Source organism: Micropterus dolomieu, linkage group LG21 (genome assembly GCF_021292245.1).
Source record: "Micropterus dolomieu isolate WLL.071019.BEF.003 ecotype Adirondacks linkage group LG21, ASM2129224v1, whole genome shotgun sequence".
NCBI lineage: Eukaryota > Metazoa > Chordata > Actinopteri > Centrarchiformes > Centrarchidae > Micropterus > Micropterus dolomieu.
The window spans coordinates 28976004-28994688 of record NC_060170.1 but is presented as its reverse complement, the minus strand read 5'-3'; the positions used below and the strand labels follow the sequence as shown (position 1 = coordinate 28994688).

Below are 18685 nucleotides of genomic sequence, written 5' to 3'. Positions count from 1 at the left end.
ATGTAAAGTATGGTTAAAATCACATGTTGCTATTCAAAAACTTGAGTTGATTATTATGGGGGGGTGATGACCCTTATCTTTCTTATATATAAAACTGGATTTAGAAGAATGAGGGATTTTTCTCACTAGATAAAACCTATTAGTAACATTATCACAGGATTCAGGGACTACAGGCATGGGGCCCTGACGTCTGTGGTCATTAAATCGTTGAAGAGACTGGTGTTGGCCCACCTGAGGGACATCACAGGCCACATGCTGGACTCCCTGCAGTTTTTCCTACCAGGCAACACCTCGACTACCCAGGGACATCCTGTTTGTCGCTTTCAGCACCATCATCCCAGAAGTCCTCCACTCCAAACTCACCCAGGTCACAGTCACATAGTGTCAGAAACAATTCCTGTGTAATAACCCTGTAACACTAAACATCCACTTTATATACAAATTATATATTTTATAGTTTAAATGCACACAGTCTTATTAACATGTACATAATATCATTGACACAATATAAATCAAAGCACGCTGTATATACTGTATGTACTGTCATATGTACCAACGCATGTATATAAAATAACTTGTAATATTCTAATTCAAATCACTTTGTTTTTGAGAGGGTCCTAACATATAGCACAATCACAATAAACAAAACAAAATACTACATTAACTATTCCATATTTATTCCAGCACTCTGCATCATTGTGCTCTTGTCTTACTGTTTACAAATGTTATTGTTTTATATTGTATGAATAAAAACCATATGCTTTTTATATACATACTGCTCACCCTGCTTTTTAGCTGTATATTAAATGTATATCCATTTCTCTGTAAGTACATAATAGAAATGAAAAAAGTTTATTCTCATTCTGAATGTTAGCACTAAATCAATGCTTTGTACATAATGAATAGGCTGTGGGAGCGTGCTAGTTTGTATCCTGAAGGCAATTGAAAAAGCTTAAAGCACGGTGTAATACAAACACACAACCTGTAGGGGGCGCTACTTCTACTTATCTGCGTTAACCTCTGACACCGGAAACGGAAACTAGCGGCGGCTTGATGTTGTGCGCTCGTGTTAGCGCTGCCTTTGTAACGTATGGGAGACGCACTTTCTTGAATGAAACTCGGACGTTTTGAAAACAATCTTATGCTACAAATCTAAACGCTGCACCGATGTTCTCAGCTTCTCCATAAAAAGGCAGAGTGAAGTCAACTCTGTGGATGATTTGAGTCAGCGGGCTGGTTCACATTGATTTAAAAGTGCGGTGAAAGCTAACGCTAAAGCAGAAACCTCGCACCATGGCGGATGTTACTGCCCGTAGCCTGCAGTACGAGTACAAAGCGGTGAGTGTTACTGAGTAATTATATAAGCAGATAAATCTATGAACACCAAACAAAGTGGTGTATCTTAATATACTGTTACGCTATCAAGCTAACTAACGCTAGCTATAGGTTTTAATTCATGCTAGCCGTTCCGCTAACTAGCAGTTAGCCTAACGTTAGCTGAAGCAGACTGCTGTGTAACCTTACTGACCGATCACCGTGTCTTTGTGTTTGAATTGCCAGAACTCAAACTTGGTGTTACAAGCTGATCGCTCTCTGATCGACCGCACACGGAGAGATGAACCCACCGGAGAGGTCCTGTCCCTGGTGGGAAAGCTGGAGGGGACCAAGATGGGTGACAAGTCTCAGAGGACCAAACCGCAGAAGCTGGAGGAAAGACGAGACAAGTCAGTACTGTCAACATAGCACAACATTTATTAGTCAATTTTAAGCAGCACACTGATGTTTGCACAAGCTTTGCCACGACATATACGTGTTTTTCTAAATTTTCACATGTGCATCGTTTTCATTTCATGCCTGTCAGGTATCAAAATCAACTTGAAGAGTAGCAGTTTATTGGAGATCATATTTGGCAATCTGCCACAGTGAATAATGAGCCTTGTTGATATTTAGTTCTTTTACACCAAAGCTTGTTAGTGCAGCTGAAGGTTAGGTTTGTTTTTAAAAATCTGTTATTTGTGTTCAAAGTATTTTGGGAAGCTGACATTTGTAATTTTTCTTTGGCGCAATGGAAAAGTCACTTGCGTTTGGTGTGTGAGACCCGGGTTCAATTTGCCACTGTGAGAGGCGTGCGACCTCTGACATAAATAGCAGCTGTAAGTCGCTTTGGATAAAAGCATCAGCTAAATGGAAAAAATAATACCTTGAATGCTAGGGGTGGGAATCAGGCCCCACGATACGATATTATCACGATACTTATGTCACGATACGATATTATTGCGATTTTAAACCTATTGCAATTTATTGCAATATTTTACCTTTTTCCCAACTTCAAATTGTGTCCCCAAAGGAAAACTCTTTTTCTACTGGACTGAAAAAGCAATTTTATTAGTGCCAAAAAACAGACTTCTCATTTACAATTTGTATAATAAAAGATCGATACTTGATGTTCGTGTTACGATACGATATTGCCTTGGTTTTTTTTTTACCCACCCCTATTGAATGCTAAGCACAGGCCTTGTAGTGAAAAATTCAAATCCAGAAGATATATGTTAAGTTTTTGTTGAAAAGAGAATAATTGAAATAATGAATTGCAAAATAATGACTGACATTGGCCAACCAATATCAAATAAATAAATGATAACCAAATTATGATCACTTCAAACCCAGCATACATTTCAAAACAATATGCAGTCTCATTTGCAGTATCACTGATACTGATTCCCATTCTGTAGAGAAATTAATGGCTGCCTGGAAGGTAGGAAAAGGAAAAATCTGTGCTGTGGAAAATACTGAAATGGGGAAAGCATTTAGAGTATGATCCTTTCAATACACTTCTACCCTTAATTCTTTTTATTTTCACACGTTCTGTCTATGCAGGAGGCGAAAAAGAGACGAGGACAGGCACGATATCAACAAAATGAAAGGCTTCACCCTTCTCTCTGAAGGCATTGATGAAATGGTGGGCATCGTGTACAAGCCTAAAACCAAAGAAACCAGAGAGACCTATGAAGTGTTGCTTAGCTTCATCCACGCTGCTTTGGGAGATCAGGTCAGAAAACTCTTAACACCTGCTTTTGTTGTGTCAGCATGTGTTTTTTTTATCAGTGACCAGGAACTGACCTGGTTATTACATCTTCCCGTAGCCACGTGATATTCTGTGTGGAGCTGCAGATGAAGTGTTAGCAGTGCTGAAGAATGATAAAATGAGGGATAAGGAAAGGCGGCGTGAAGTAGAGCAGCTTCTTGGACCCGCTGATGACACTCGCTACCACGTGTTGGTTAATTTGGGCAAAAAGATCACAGACTATGGAGGAGACAAGGACTTACAGAATATGGGTAAGTGACAATGTAGCATTTATTAGTAATGAGTTATTTATTTACAGTAGACTCTACTGTTTGCCAATCTCATGTCACCTGTCAGTTATCAATGAAAATATTCTTGTGATTGCGGACTTTATCTTTCCTTTACAGATGACAACATTGATGAAACGTACGGTGTGAATGTCCAGTTTGAATCTGATGAGGAGGTAAGGGCTTTTTGCTTATTCTGTAAGGAAGTGCAGCTCTTAAGTTATCCCTGATTTGTAGCCCCAAGTAGATTGTGTCACACATGTCTTTTTTCCCTTGTTGATTAGGAGGGGGATGAAGACCAGTTTGGAGAGGTACGAGACGAACACTCGGATGAAGACAGTGAAGGAGAGGAGGCAGGTGTGGGCTGCGCTCTCTCAGCCAATGTAAGTGCAACACCTGAATTAAACTGGTATATCTGCAAAGATAATTGTATCTTTTTGTACAAAACGCTACGCGAAATGCTAATAAATGACTCTTCATTTAGCTCGGTGCCACAGGCGATGTGATGACGGTGAAGAAAAAAGATCTACATCCTCGAGACATTGATGCCTTCTGGCTTCAGCGTCAGCTCAGCCGTTTCTATGATGATGCTATTGTTTCCCAAAAGAAAGCCGATGAGGTCTTAGAAATCCTCAAGGTATGTCTGACATCTTGTCTGTCGTGATCTTTTTATTGGGGTTTTTTTACCACATACACACACATATTTTTCAGACTAGTTCATCCATTGTCTGTCTGTATTCCACAGACTGCGAGCGATGATAGAGAATGTGAGAACCAGCTGGTGTTGCTGCTGGGCTTCAACACTTTTGACTTCATCAAAATCCTCCGTCAGCATCGTCGCATGAGTAAGTCCGTAGTGTAGAATGATTAAGATTACTGGCTCTTGTGCCATTTGAAGTTGTGAATCACTTTCTTTTTTCTGACATACAGTTCAGTATTGTACCATGCTGGCAAGCGCTCAGAGTGAGGCGGAAAAGGAACGGATCATTGGAAAGATGGAGTCTGATCAAGAACTCTCAAAGATTCTTTACCAGCTGCAAGAGACGGAGAAGGAGGATATTATTCGGGTAAGACCTTCTGCTTATAAAATTATGCAAGAAATTCCATCAAAGGATCTTTTTGTGTTGTCCATTGCATCTGTTATTCATGAGTGTTTATATTTTTAGGAGGAGCGATCTCGCAGGGAGAGGGTGAGGAAGTCTCGTGTTGATGACATGGAAGCGATGGACATTGACCATGGAGAGGTAAATAATGTTAGCTACCTATGGTATTTTTTTAATAAAAGCTAACCATAGATTTCTACATTGGGTTAGTAAGATGGCGTCAGTGACTCTTGCCATGGGTTTGTAAATGTCTAAGGTTGACATGTTGTTTAGATCAAACATTCTTCTTATCCCTACAGTCAATGGCCCCGCGACAGTTGCTAGACCTTGAGGACCTAACCTTCACACAGGGGAGCCACTTCATGGCCAACAAGCGTTGCCAGCTACCTGACGGCTCATTTCGCAAACAGCGCAAAGGCTATGAAGAAGTCCACGTGCCTGCGCTCAAACCCAAGCCCTTTGCTGACGATGAGGTTTGTTGGCCGTATGCCTCATTACGGAAAACTTGTCATTGCCCAATTACACAGCAACTAATGCAAAAGTCTCAGTGAAGAGCACTGTATAGATGTGTTTGTCATATATTCAATATACTATTATGTTATCAGGTGCTTGTTGCTATTGAGAAGCTGCCTAAGTATGCACAGGCTGGATTTGAAGGCTTCAAAACCCTGAACCGCATCCAGAGCAAGTTGTTCAAGACGGCAATGGAGACGGATGAGAACCTGCTAGTGTGTGCACCTACCGTAAGCAAACTTTGTTAAAGCCAAAAGCATTGTGACATTTTTTCCCATGTGTACTTTCACCTGTAATTTGAGTTATTTTTTGTGCACACAGGGAGCTGGTAAGACCAATGTTGCTTTGATGGCAATGCTGAGAGAAATTGGAAAGCACATCAACCTGGATGGAACCATCAATGTGGATGACTTCAAAATCATCTACATTGCACCCATGCGCTCACTAGTACAGGAGATGGTGGGGAGTTTTAGTAAGGTGAGCTCAGAAATTTGTATTTATACAGCTCTACATAGAACAGTTTTAATTTAAATCAAATCATCAATTCACTTCAGGGGCTACGTGATTTTAATGATTTACTTACTTCCTCCCCTTTCCAAGCGCTTGGCAAGTTACGGCATCACAGTGTCGGAGCTGACAGGAGATCACCAGCTCTGTAAAGAGGAGATTAACGCCACTCAAATCATCGTCTGCACCCCTGAGAAGTGGGACATCATCACCCGTAAAGGTGGAGAGCGTACCTACACCCAGCTAGTGCGACTCATTATCATTGTAAGTGCTCTGAATGTGTTGACAAAGTGATTCTGTCATAAAACAAAACTGAAAAAAATACCAGTCTAATTTTATGTGCGGATGATTGGCCTTTAAACGCTCGTGATAACAAAGTGAATGTGTTTTGCAGGATGAAATCCACCTGCTGCATGATGATCGTGGACCCGTGTTGGAATCTCTGGTGGCAAGGACCATCCGTAATGTGGAGCTGACCCAGGAGGATGTGCGTCTACTGGGCCTCAGTGCCACACTGCCCAACTACGAGGATGTGGCTACCTGCCTGCGTGTAGATCCTGCAAAGGGACTCTTCTACTTCGACAACAGGTACGCCATTTGGAGAATGACCAAAACGTTAGCACACAATTAACTGTGTTTTTTTTGCTTGTTTCTCTACATGTATTTTGTTTGCACTTTTTCACTTTATTCATCTCAGATAACCGTGTTCTTTTTCTCTGTAGTTTCCGCCCTGTGCCCCTAGAGCAGACTTATGTTGGCATCACAGAGAAGAAGGCTATCAAGCGCTTCCAGATCATGAATGAGATTGTCTATGAAAAGATTATGGAGCATGCTGGAAAGAACCAGGTGAGTCCGACTTGTTCTTCCCAAGTGACCTAATTCCTACGAGGAAGAAACTTCTATCCCCAATGACTTAGAGTCCTGTAACTGCATGTGCAGCTGGCCCACACTACCTGCTGAATTAGCACTGAACTACAACAATGTGTAACCAGGTTTGAGAGACTCCTGATGTTCACTTGTCTCCATCAGGTGCTGGTGTTTGTCCACTCCAGGAAGGAGACAGGAAAGACTGCCAGGGCCATAAGAGACATGTGTTTGGAGAAGGACACACTGGGTCTTTTCCTCAGAGAGGGTTCAGCATCCACCGAAGTGTTGAGAACTGAGGCAGAGCAGTGCAAGGTGAGCCAACACCACTAACCTGAAACTTCACTGAAACAAAGATAGATGACCAAAGTCAAAGTTTCTTTAGTATTTTATGAGTCCTGTTAGAATTATATCGAAACTTTCTTGTCCAGAACCTCGAGCTGAAGGATTTGCTGCCTTACGGCTTCGCGATCCACCATGCTGGTATGACCAGAGTGGACCGTACGCTGGTAGAGGATCTGTTTGCTGATCGACACATCCAGGTTCTGGTGTCCACAGCCACTCTGGCTTGGGGTGTCAACTTGCCGGCACACACTGTTATCATCAAAGGTACTCAGGTGTACAGCCCAGAGAAAGGCAGATGGACGGAGCTTGGAGCCCTGGACATTTTACAGGTCAGTCTGTGGTGGCTGGATCCTAAACTGCAGGAAAGTGTGCCTTCGTATTTTTATTAACAGTAATAAATCGATTAATTATGTCCTTTTTTCAGATGCTTGGTCGAGCCGGCCGTCCTCAGTACGACACCAAGGGAGAGGGAATCCTGATCACGTCCCACGGAGAGCTTCAGTACTATCTGTCCCTGCTCAACCAGCAGCTGCCCATAGAGAGTCAGATGGTGGGCAAGTTGCCGGACATGCTCAATGCTGAGATAGTACTGGGCAATGTGCAGACCGTAAAGGTTAGTGGGATGTTACGACATGCCATTATATGTATAAGAAGCTGATCAAATATTCTATTTATTTCCTCTAAATTTCATTTGTTTGTTTTGTCAGGACGCAGTGAACTGGCTCGGCTACACCTACCTGTATGTGCGCATGCTCCGCAACCCCACCCTGTATGGTGTGTCCCATGATGACCGTAGTTCAGACCCCCTGCTGGAGAGACGCAGGACAGACCTTGTGCACACAGCAGCCAGTGTCCTGGACAAGAACAGCCTCGTCAAATACGACAAGAGAACCGGGAGCTTCCAGGTGTGCACAGCTATCAGTTATAATCTCTTGGTTATCTTTTTTTATGCTAACTCTGTTAAATTATTGATGAGACGGACTTTAATTGTTGACTTTTTTTCCCCTTCACCTAAAGGTTACAGACCTGGGACGCATTGCCAGTCACTTCTACATCACTCATGACTCCATTCAAACTTACAACCAGCTGCTGAAGCCCACTCTCAGTGAGATTGAGCTCTTCAGAGTCTTTTCACTTTCCTCGGAGTTCAGGAACATCACTGTGAGAGAGGTACAGTTGTCTCCTGTCAGTCATGGTTGTTCAGCTGTAAGCCCCAACGAAACTTCGTGGAACACGCTGAATTTAAATACTGACATATGGTTATGTCTTTTAGGAGGAGAAGCTGGAGCTGCAGAAGCTGCTGGAAAGAGTTCCTATACCTGTGAAGGAAAGCATTGAGGAGCCCAGTGCTAAGGTAGCATTTATAACCAGTGATAATTTTACCAAAAATACAGCTATTATGTAAGATCAGCTCAAGATTATGTTCGTGACTTGGTGTTTGTTTTTCTGGTGTGCAGATTAGGTGTCGCTTTATCTGTTTTATATAGTAGCATTAATTAAATCCCAATAAAACCTGCTTCCTGTGTTCTGTAATCATTTCAGATTAATGTGCTGCTCCAGGCGTTCATCTCTCAACTCAAACTGGAGGGCTTTGCTCTCATGGCTGACATGGTCTATGTTACACAGGTACGCCAGAGCCCACTTTCTTTATTGTATTGTTCAACTTTTTTATTTTTCTTCTCATTGCAGTTTTCACTCATTTGGTCCCAAATTCTTGATTTTTGCAGGCCTGTGACAACATTATGATTAAGTTTATTTGTTTGATGTTGACTTTAAGTTGGTCTTCCAGTCTTGTTTTTGTTCTTGAAATTAAGTTGTCATGAAATTCATTTTCTTTCTTTCTTTTCTGTCAGAGTGCTGGAAGGTTAATGCGGGCCATATTTGAGATTGTACTCAACAGAGGCTGGGCTCAACTGACAGACAAGACCATGAATCTTTGCAAGATGATTGACAAGAGAATGTAAGTTTGTAGCTCTTTCCCCTCCACAAAGGCAATGCTGTGTTTTCCCACAGCAGGCTGCTGATATTCTGTATCCCTGTTCTCCACAGGTGGCAGTCAATGTCTCCACTGCGACAGTTCAAGAAGCTGCCAGAGGAAGTGATCAAGAAGATCGAGAAGAAAAACTTCCCCTTTGAGCGTCTCTATGACCTCAACCACAATGAAATTGGTGAGTTTTCTATACCCACAACATGTTCGCTGAATTCCCCCCTCAGCCTGGAGAACAATTAGAATTCATGTGTTTCATTTTTCAGGTGAGCTGATCCGAATGCCAAAAATGGGGAAGACCATCCACAAATACGTCCACCAGTTTCCCAAACTGGACCTGGCAGTCCATCTGCAGCCTATCACCCGCTCTACTCTGAAAGTGGAGCTCACCATCACGCCCGACTTCCAGTGGGATGACAAGGTCAGTAGTTAGACCCATGATGTGCTGCACCTAATATGTGTCTGTTTCTGAGCCTGTTAACACTTTAATTTTCCCACTCAGATTCATGCATCTTCTGAGGCTTTCTGGATCCTCGTTGAGGATGTAGACAGTGAGGTCATACTCCACCACGAGTACTTCCTGCTCAAAGCCAAGTACGCCCAGGACGAGCACCTTGTGACTTTCTTTGTCCCAGTGTTCGAGCCTCTGCCGCCACAGTACTTCATCCGAGTGGTCTCGGACCGATGGCTCTGTAAGTAATTTCACTGTTGTCTTAAAGAATTCCCATGTTTATGTAAGAATTGCAACTAACTGCTTTACTTTTTCTGTTTCTTTTCAGCCTGCGAGACTCAGCTTCCAGTATCCTTCCGCCATCTGATCCTACCAGAGAAGTACCCCCCACCTACTGAGCTGCTGGACCTGCAGCCGCTGCCTGTCACTGCTCTCAGGAACTCTGCCTTTGAGGCTCTGTACCAGAACAAGTTCCCCTTCTTCAACCCCATTCAGACACAAGGTACAGAATGAGAAAGGCTCCATAGTACATTTCCATCATACTTAAATCAAAAGATAAAAAGTTATAAAACAGAAGCATAACGACGGGATGTTTCAATTTTTTGTCCTTGTGATGAAAGAGGCTCACTGTTCATTTCACATTGTTTTCTTGACTTGTCTGTATTCTTTCTGTCCCTGCAGTGTTCAATGCGGTGTACAACAGTGATGACAATGTGTTTGTGGGCGCTCCCACCGGCAGTGGAAAGACAATCTGTGCTGAGTTTGCCATTCTGAGGATGCTGCTGCACAACGCAGAAGGTCGCTGTGTCTACATCACCCCAATGGAAGCACTGGCTGAACAGGTATGAAGTCATTCTTATGGTGGAAGTGTGCTTATAAACTAGCATTGCTTTCTTTTCCCATCTAACACAATTAATAATTACGTAAATCTTTGTCTTTCAGGTGTTTGTCGACTGGCACCAGAAGTTCCAGGACATCCTGAACAAAAAGGTGGTGCTGCTGACGGGAGAAACTAGCACAGATCTGAAGCTCTTGGGAAAAGGTGACATCATTGTCAGTACCCCCGACAAATGGGACATCCTGTCTCGCCGCTGGAAACAGAGGAAGAACGTCCAGAATGTTAGCCTCTTCGTTGTGGATGAGACACACCTCATTGGAGGAGAAAACGGAGTAAGAACAGTTATTGCTTTTCAGCAATTTCATGTCATACACATTGGGTGTGTCATAGTCATTTGTAGGCTGTGCATCATGTTGATGCCCCTCGTTTCTCCTCATTAGCCGGTGTTGGAGGTCATCTGCTCCAGGATGAGGTACATCTCCTCTCAGATTGAGCGTCCCATCCGCATCGTGGCCCTTAGCTCATCTTTGTCCAACGCCAAAGACGTGGCCCACTGGCTGGGCTGCAGCACCACTGCCACATTCAACTTCCACCCCAACGTCAGACCTGTTCCTCTGGAGCTACACATCCAGGTATGAAAACAGTCAATTCATCGTTTCTAAAAATGTCAGGTACACAAACGTACAGACAGCCAAGAGGACATAATTTCCTGTCAGGTTCCTGATTTGCTGTTCTTGTCTGGATAGGGCTTCAACGTGAGTCACACTCAGACTCGCCTGCTGTCCATGGCTAAGCCAGTATATCACGCCATCATGAAGCACTCCCCCTCCAAGCCAGCCGTCGTGTTCGTCCCGTCCCGCAGACAGACTCGCCTCACAGCCATCGACATCCTCACTTTCTGCGCTGCCGATGTGGTCCCTCAGAGGTCAGTCGCTACAGTGAGATCATGCCTGTAGATGAGGAATAGACTGCGATAGTGCCGACGTTCCCGTTATGTCTTGACACTGTGGATGAAGAATAAGTTTTTGTTTCTCTGTAGGTTCTTGCACTGCACCGAGAAAGATCTAGCTCCATTCCTGAACAAAATAAATGATTCAACTCTGAAAGAGACTCTGGCCAATGGCGTGGGCTACCTGCACGAGGGCCTGTCTGCAACTGAACGCAAAATAGTGGAGCAGCTCTTCAACTCGGGTATGACTCACTCCGGCTCTGCACCTTCAGCTTTCTATGTAGGTGTAGGGCTGAATAATTATTTTTGGCATCCTTGCTTGTTCTACTTTTACAGGTGCTGTTCAGGTGGTGGTGTCCTCTCGTTCACTCTGCTGGGGCATCAACATCTCTGCGCACCTCGTCATTGTCATGGACACCCAGTACTACAATGGCAAAATCCATGCGTAAGGCCCTCACTAATCTCTTGATGTGGGTTCTGTAAATAATATGTATTGTGTTTGACTGTTTTTCCCTCTTTTCTCTCAGATATGTGGACTATCCCATCTATGACGTCCTGCAGATGGTGGGCAAGGCGAACAGACCCATGCTAGATGATGAGGGACGCTGTGTCATCATGTGTCAGGGCTCCAAGAAGGTAGAAAGACCTCGGCTGTTTTTGTCTTGTTAAACTTTGGAAATAGTTACGTGGGCTAAAGCGACGACAGTGCGGCAGTAAGAATCAACCAAACTGTTTCTTTTTCTTTTCTTGATAGGACTTCTTCAAGAAGTTCCTGTACGAGCCGCTGCCTGTGGAGTCTCACTTGGACCACTGCCTCCACGACCACTTCAACGCTGAGATCGTCACCAAGACTGTGGAGAACAAGCAGGACGCCGTGGACTACCTGACGTGGACATTCCTCTACCGCCGTATGACCCAGAACCCTAACTACTACAACCTGCAAGGTCAGTTTCACCCTGTTTGTTTTAGAATAAATATGTGTTCACTTACACTGGATCAGATGTTGGGAGCAACTTACAAATGTCGCATTCTGTGTTTACCTCGTAAGGCATGTCCCATCGTCACCTGTCAGACCACCTGTCTGAGCTGGTGGAACACACGTTACATGACCTGGAGCAGTCCAAGTGCATCAGCATAGAGGATGAGATGGATGTTGCACCGCTCAATTTGGGCATGATCGCTGCCTACTACTACATCAACTACACCACCATCGGTTCGTGCCAATACAACTGTCCGATCACACTCGCTGAAAATCCATTTGCATTGCCTGATTATAAAGCCTGTTGTACATCCTACAAAAATGTGTTGAATTTGCACATAACTGACTTGCTGTCTGTTTGTGTTTGGCAGAGTTGTTCAGCATGTCCCTAAATGCCAAGACAAAGATCCGTGGGTTAATTGAGATCATCTCCAATGCTGCCGAATACAAGAACATTCCCATTCGACATCATGAGGATACACTTCTCCGTCAGGTAAACAAACAGCGTTGACCATTTTTGCACGTTACTGTAACATTAACACTTCTGTACCAAGTCATTATGTTGAAACTGATTGTGTTGTCGCTTACTTTTGTATTTCAGTTGGCACAGAAAGTGCCCCACAAACTGAACAACCCGAAGTTCAACGATCCCCATGTGAAGACGAACCTGATGCTGCAAGCCCATCTCTCCAGGATGCAGCTGAGTGCTGAGCTGCAGTCGGACACAGAGGAGATCCTGAGCAAGGTACACATTACTGGTGATTTTGGCACTGAAGGGGAATGAACTGTCGGGATAGGGTTCCTGTGTGTATATTTACCCCATGGGTTGTGTTTGTAGGCGGTTCGTCTGATCCAGGCCTGCGTTGATGTGCTGTCCAGTAACGGCTGGCTGAGTCCTGCTCTGGCAGCTATGGAGCTCGCCCAGATGGTCACGCAGGCCATGTGGTCCAAGGACTCGTACCTCAAACAGCTGCCCTACTTCACCTCAGAGCACATCAAGCGCTGCACAGATAAGGTACATTTCTCGTTACACTAAATGCGCTTCCTAAAATCTAACTCTTGCTTCAGTACATGGATCATCTTTTCCCTGCTCTTTTCATCAGGGTGTGGAGAGTATCTTTGACATTATGGAGATGGAGGATGAAGACAGAACTGCTCTGCTGCAGCTCTCAGACGTCCAGATGGCCGATGTGGCTCGTTTCTGTAACCGCTACCCCAACATTGAGCTGTCGTACGAAGTGGCAGAAAAAGACAACATCAAGAGGTATGTGGGACTTCAGTCAGCAGCAGTAAGAGAAACAATGAAGTTAAACAGCTGCTTGACAACGATAATATGTTATTTTCATGACACTTTGTTGTTTTTGGCAAATGATGATGTTATGTTTCCATGATTCTTCCCAGCGGCAGTCCAGTTCTGGTTCAGGTTCAGCTGGAGAGAGAGGAGGAGGTGACTGGGCCCGTCATCGCACCACTCTTCCCCCAGGTACACACCATTATTATGAAGACCCAGAGACTTCATAATAATTATTCTTTCATTAACATGTAATGATTCTTGTAATTATTTTTCATTGTTACAGAAACGTGAGGAGGGCTGGTGGGTGGTGATTGGTGACCCCAAGTCTAACAGCCTTATCTCCATCAAGAGACTGACTCTTCAGCAGAAAGCAAAGGTCAGAGATAATACACTGCATATATTCAATGACAAAAACATGTTCTTTAAACCAACAGAGGCCTCATTTTGTGCATCCCTTATGTCCACCCTGTGCAGGTCAAGCTGGACTTTGTTGCGCCAGCAATGGGCGTTCATAACTACACCCTGTACTTCATGAGTGACGCATACATGGGATGTGACCAGGAGTACAAGTTCAGTGTGGATGTGAAGGAAGCAGACAGCGACGGAGACAGTGACTCAGACTAATCAGTAACATGATTATTGCGGTCTCCAGCATTTTGTTTTATATGGAGAGGGATCAGTGGGTGTTTTTTTTGGTTTGGTTTTTTACTGTAGATACTCAACCTGATTGATGTCCCTTGACTTATCTATAAGCACGTCATTGTCATCCCTTGTGAAAATAATTCATTAATTTTATTCAGTATACAGTCATTTCTCAGTTTAAATCACTTGAATGATGTAAGCCAGTTCAGAATTATAGTGTACAGGATCTGTTTACAGTATAATCAGTACATGACAAACTCTGCTCATTGTTGTAATTAACAATTACCACTGAAGCCCAGTCTGGGTTCTGAGTGTATTACGTATATAACTTTGTCAGTTTAAGTCTGACTAAAATTTGATAACCATTAAAAGGTTTTTGGATGGTCTGCCCTATAAAGTTAGCTACGGGATACTCTTATTCCAGATTGTTGTTTTTTTTTTTTAATACAAAAGAAAACTGTCCAGTTCTATTTTTGGACTTGAAAGTATTTGTTCTGAAATCTAATTCTTGGACTGGTCTAAATGTTTTTAGTATGATGTGCTGTCCGGAATATGTTTTGCAATAAAGAGAAGCCACATAATTGTTTTTAGATATATTTATTCATTTATATAAAAATCATAAAATGTGAATAGTTATTTGAGCTGTTATAATGAAATATATGAAGACTCAAAGCACAAGAGGCGCTGAAGCATTAATGGTTTAGAAACTGACACGAAAAATGACAGGTGACACATTATAGAGCGTAACATCAAGCTGAATCCTGCTGAGCTATCAGATAAGCTGTAATGGCTGAACGACATTATGTGCGGTGACCTCAGGACCACACAGTTTCCAGTGTAGCTTGCAATAACTGTTTTTGTTCAGTAGAGGACCGTTATCAGCATTCAGTCTTCCTCTTGGAACCTCCAGATGGCGATATCTCCATCATCGCTGCAGGAGGCCAGGAGCCCCACCTCTTTTGGGTTCCAGGCGACACAGTTGACGTCCTGGCTGTGAGCCTTGGCCACCTGGGCGGCCAGTGAAAACACTGGCTGGTCTGGATCGGCCGTCTCATCCTCTTTAAACACTCTCACTGCATCGTCGCCGCAGGCGGTTGCCATGGCACCCGTCAGCCGACACCTGAACAAAGAGATAAACATTAATGGCCTCAGTTTGTTCTAACAAGATGACTAATTCAGGTGCACACAGACCTGTGAGATCATCTTGAGCAGGTGGCCAATTAACCTGAGTGGATGCTTCAGTTAATTCTTGCACACAGTGTGCAGCTTATGAGGGGTCACAGGCAAGATGACTGAAATGCTTTTACCTACTGGTCAATTTACCAATACCAAGGGGTGGCTGTGTATGTTTACCCTCAAATGCCAGATTTGCCTTTAGTTTCACCAGATTCTATGTATAACATTGAAAAAAATATATATCTGCTATAAAATGTTTTTTTTCCTTTTTAAATATAGCACAGTGATGAGATGATCTTAAGAGCAGACCGAGGATACAAACAGGGCTGAGAGAGCATTGTATTTATATGTACAAAATATGAAAATAATGGGTCTTACCAGGCGACATCATACACTGTTCGCCCATGGTACCCAGACAGAGTGCAAACACACTTCCACGACAAGTCTGTTAAATAATCAGGGCAGGGAGGAAAAAAGTTTGAGATTCAATAGTCCAACAGCATCTGTCCTTCTTGTCCACACTATTGTCATTTTTATCTACTTTACACTGACAAAAACATGCATTAAATTCAGGTTTGTATGAACTTTAATTAGCAACAAATGATTTTAGTCATCAAAAGTAACAGCTCTGTTGCACTATGTAGACATTTCCCACTGCTTTTGTAGGTCACATTTTCATAAATATTAAAATTCACGTAAAAATAACAAATAGTTTAGTCATTGATTGGATTAAACATTTAGTTAATGACTTGATTAATGGCAAAACTAATGCTGTCGACCAACAACTCACCCTGTCCACATTCATTTGGATACTCTTTCCAAATCTTCACGGTGCGGTCGTCGCTGCATGAGGCCAGCCTCTGTCCAGCTGCATCAAAAGACAAACCCCAGACCGTGGATGTGTGTCCTTGCAAGGTGGCCCGGCACTCCCAGTCATCATCCTCTTCCTTGTAAATGCAAATGTTGTTGTCGTAGCTGGCTGAAGCCAGGAGCTGTGTAAACATGTAGTAATTAAGTATGTAATGGTGCAACAAATTGAGAAATAATTTAGGTGCATAGAGCAGAGTGTGACCCACCTCCTGGGTCGGGTGCCACACAACATGCTTGACATCTTGTGTGTGAGAGTTTACGACGGTAACACACTCATACTCGTCTTCTTCATCCACTGTGAAACACAAAAGGAAAGAGGTCGTTTCCACGGATACATAGAGAGGCAGAGATGAATTGGATTCACACCATGCATCTGGGGAGCTGACGCACTGTAGGTTAACACAAACCTTCCCAGACCCAGACACTCTTGTCTCGGCTACATGTTGCCAGCAGATTCCCTGAAGGTGCCCACGCCACGCATTTTACCTCATTTTCGTGTCCTTCCAACACAGTCATACTCTAGAAGACAAGGTGAAACTCTGGGTAAAATCTACAACAACAACAACAAAGTACAGCATACACAAAGTGAAGATTAAACATTTCTGCTAACCTCAAAATCATCGTTTTTCTTTTTCCAGATGCATGTGGTTGCATCAAAGCTGGCAGAGGCAAGATAATTCCCACAGGGTGACCACGCCACTTTCCTCACAGTGCGCTGATGTCCATCCTGGAGTACACTCTTACAAATCCAAGAGTCACCTAAAACAAAAGAAGTTCAGGAATATATATACACACACAAAATTACACACCTAACCTGTACCAATGACAAGTAATTTACTATTTTAACTTACAGAAGAACTAGATCCTATTCAACTTAGCATGTGTTACTCATAATCACATTTCAATTAACTCACATACTAGATATCACACATGGGGAAATGGAAGTGAGGATTATTTACTCTGATTGAAAGTGTTTTCACTAATGTGATTTAGGTAAAAGGATGACAGGGGCATTAAACATCATCTTCACTGGACATCTTTGATCAGACACAAGAGAGTGATGGTAAACTAGTAAGAAGTCATGTAACTCTATAACTGAAGAATGACATTAACATTACGACCTAATACTTACTAACAAGGTTAAGGAAGTATCCTTTAGAATTATTCATAGATAAAAATGACATTGATCCTAACCGTACCTTCTGTGACACTTAAACAGAAACTTGCTTTGTTTTGGCACCACACTTACGTAAAACAATGTTGGCAGGATGTATATATTCAGGTTTCTGCTTGTTCTGCGATTTATCCCTTTTGGGGTTTTCAGTAATGAAAAGCAACACTGCGACTATTATTTAAGAATCAATTTAATGTTGTTTCTGTTTCTGGAAATTCATAAACACAAATGCAAATTTACAAACCAATAAAACTTTATTTAGAAACCTTGAGAAAGAATTTTTATTTTATTTTTACCTGCTTGAAGGTCTTTCTGTGATATCCCTATATTTATTTTTTGCTGTATTGTGCTGTTATTGTACCCCCTAACTATATCTGTATCCCTTATGTGTTGTATTTATCCTTTGCAATGTTATGATTCTTGTTATATGTTGCTTTGATATCACTTTTCTAATAAAGAGAGGGGAAAAAATAAATTAACTTTACATCCTAGAAGTTGTAATGTTTATCAGCGTCCAATAAGACATCCTGTCTTATACCTCGTTTTTCTAAGGACTGATCTATTATTATATCATAATGTTATCTGACCATTCTTCTGTCTTGTATTAAAGTAAACTGCCGTTCAGTTCATTTTGTTGACAGCTCACCTTCTCGTCCCCATATCCGGACGGCCTTGTCGCCCCCGCATGAGGCCAGCAGGGTCCCAGTCGGGCTCCAGCTGACGAACCAGCACCGGGAGTCCGGATGTGCGCTCAGTCTCTGAACGAGGGACAAGGCCTCCTTCATATCTGTGAAATATTATAAGTCTCGGTTTGTTTGGAGCCGCTGACTGTGTGAACTCCTGTCCGGCAACGGTTAACTGACGGCAGATAAATCCGTTAACAAACACCGCGGCGCACTAAAACAAGCAGTGATATTGTCCTAAACAACAGTAATGTGTCTGCTTGAAGGGGAATTGAGAAAAAAGGAATGAATTTGCACCAAAGAACACAAGCACGAAAGTTCACAAACACAGCCGTATCGGAAACGCCGCCATCTTTACTTATCAGGTGGTACACGCGATGCATTGTGGGGTTTCTTTTATTTTTTCTTTCTTTCCTTTTTTCAGGTTATGTGAAAACGTCACAGACACCAACACAACTAGAGAACTTTAATTTAAAATTAAGATAAGGACTTAAATACCATTGTGAATCTCTTTATTTTGTTGGGGAAGTTTCATATTCACAAAGCTGAATACTCTATGTCTACCCCATGTTTTAAAGTACTTCTTAATCAAAATAGTTCTTAATCGAAATTGATATGTACTTGGAGTCTTTTAAATAAGAAAAGCATTTCAATAAGTAATATCTACTCAGAACTGTTCACCTAAAAAATATCTTATGTCACCACCTGTTAAGATGTAAGAAGAAGATAAGTCTGTCACCTACTCACTTACTCATCTCTCTTAGTTTGTCTTGGGGTTTTTTGTTTGTTTGTTTTTTCCTTTCTTGTTTGTTAATTACTCTGTAATTTAATTTGATTATTTTTAAATATATGTTCTACTATTATATTATTTTAAGCATCAATATTGTGTTTATAAGCTGGAATGTTGGACTGTTTGTAAATTGATTCCCAAAAAATGTATTTTTTAAAAAAAGTTTCAT

The 18685-nt window shown here is 42.4% G+C and overlaps 2 protein-coding genes across 3 annotated transcripts in view; one reads left to right on the top strand and one right to left on the bottom strand.

Moving 5' to 3' along the window:
* Positions 1-14404, top strand: part of snrnp200 (small nuclear ribonucleoprotein 200 (U5)) — a 15279-nt gene extending 875 nt beyond the window's left edge. The window contains exons 1-44 of one of the 2 annotated variants that reach the window (XM_046034361.1): positions 1056-1338; positions 1561-1724; positions 2878-3049; positions 3144-3336; positions 3472-3527; positions 3636-3734; positions 3836-3988; positions 4097-4196; positions 4282-4418; positions 4518-4595; positions 4754-4927; positions 5060-5197; positions 5289-5444; positions 5568-5738; positions 5869-6062; positions 6197-6320; positions 6504-6653; positions 6770-7012; positions 7108-7296; positions 7391-7588; positions 7701-7853; positions 7957-8037; positions 8226-8309; positions 8537-8643; positions 8733-8851; positions 8937-9091; positions 9173-9362; positions 9450-9623; positions 9803-9963; positions 10064-10291; positions 10400-10591; positions 10706-10884; positions 10999-11150; positions 11245-11353; positions 11436-11544; positions 11663-11852; positions 11957-12121; positions 12259-12380; positions 12489-12632; positions 12726-12902; positions 12991-13151; positions 13289-13370; positions 13465-13557; positions 13656-14404. In XM_046034361.1, the coding sequence (XP_045890317.1) occupies positions 1294-1338; positions 1561-1724; positions 2878-3049; positions 3144-3336; positions 3472-3527; positions 3636-3734; positions 3836-3988; positions 4097-4196; positions 4282-4418; positions 4518-4595; positions 4754-4927; positions 5060-5197; positions 5289-5444; positions 5568-5738; positions 5869-6062; positions 6197-6320; positions 6504-6653; positions 6770-7012; positions 7108-7296; positions 7391-7588; positions 7701-7853; positions 7957-8037; positions 8226-8309; positions 8537-8643; positions 8733-8851; positions 8937-9091; positions 9173-9362; positions 9450-9623; positions 9803-9963; positions 10064-10291; positions 10400-10591; positions 10706-10884; positions 10999-11150; positions 11245-11353; positions 11436-11544; positions 11663-11852; positions 11957-12121; positions 12259-12380; positions 12489-12632; positions 12726-12902; positions 12991-13151; positions 13289-13370; positions 13465-13557; positions 13656-13805 (6411 nt within the window). In that variant the 5' untranslated portion in view covers positions 1056-1293 and the 3' untranslated portion in view covers positions 13806-14404. Of the gene's footprint in view, positions 1-1055; positions 1339-1560; positions 1725-2877; positions 3050-3143; positions 3337-3471; positions 3528-3635; positions 3735-3835; positions 3989-4096; positions 4197-4281; positions 4419-4517; positions 4596-4753; positions 4928-5059; positions 5198-5288; positions 5445-5567; positions 5739-5868; positions 6063-6196; positions 6321-6503; positions 6654-6769; positions 7013-7107; positions 7297-7390; positions 7589-7700; positions 7854-7956; positions 8038-8225; positions 8310-8536; positions 8644-8732; positions 8852-8936; positions 9092-9172; positions 9363-9449; positions 9624-9802; positions 9964-10063; positions 10292-10399; positions 10592-10705; positions 10885-10998; positions 11151-11244; positions 11354-11435; positions 11545-11662; positions 11853-11956; positions 12122-12258; positions 12381-12488; positions 12633-12725; positions 12903-12990; positions 13152-13288; positions 13371-13464; positions 13558-13655 lie in introns of those variants that run through there. The other variant, XM_046034362.1, reaches the window with a different exon arrangement.
* ciao1 (cytosolic iron-sulfur assembly component 1) lies at positions 14405-18095 on the bottom strand. Its single transcript, XM_046034364.1, has 7 exons — positions 17690-18095; positions 16480-16628; positions 16277-16388; positions 16076-16164; positions 15790-15991; positions 15378-15444; positions 14405-14943 (listed from the first exon to the last, which is right to left on the bottom strand). The coding sequence occupies exons 1-7, from the start codon at positions 17826-17828 to the stop codon at positions 14709-14711; spliced, it is 993 nt and encodes a 330-aa protein (XP_045890320.1). The 5' UTR covers positions 17829-18095; the 3' UTR covers positions 14405-14708.
* Positions 18096-18685: the final 590 nt, after the last annotated feature.

Excerpts from the sequence above, each read along its gene's own strand:
- ciao1 (XM_046034364.1), bottom strand. The coding sequence starts at position 17,828 with ATGAAGGAGGCCTTGTCCCTCGTTCAGAGACTGAGCGCACATCCGGAC. Across the intron at positions 15,992-16,075 it reads TGTGGCACCCGACCCAGGAG|CTCCTGGCTTCAGCCAGCTA; the intron begins GTGGGTCACACT and ends ATGTTTACACAG. Across the intron at positions 15,445-15,789 it reads TCCAAATGAATGTGGACAGG|ACTTGTCGTGGAAGTGTGTT; the intron begins GTGAGTTGTTGG and ends ATTATTTAACAG.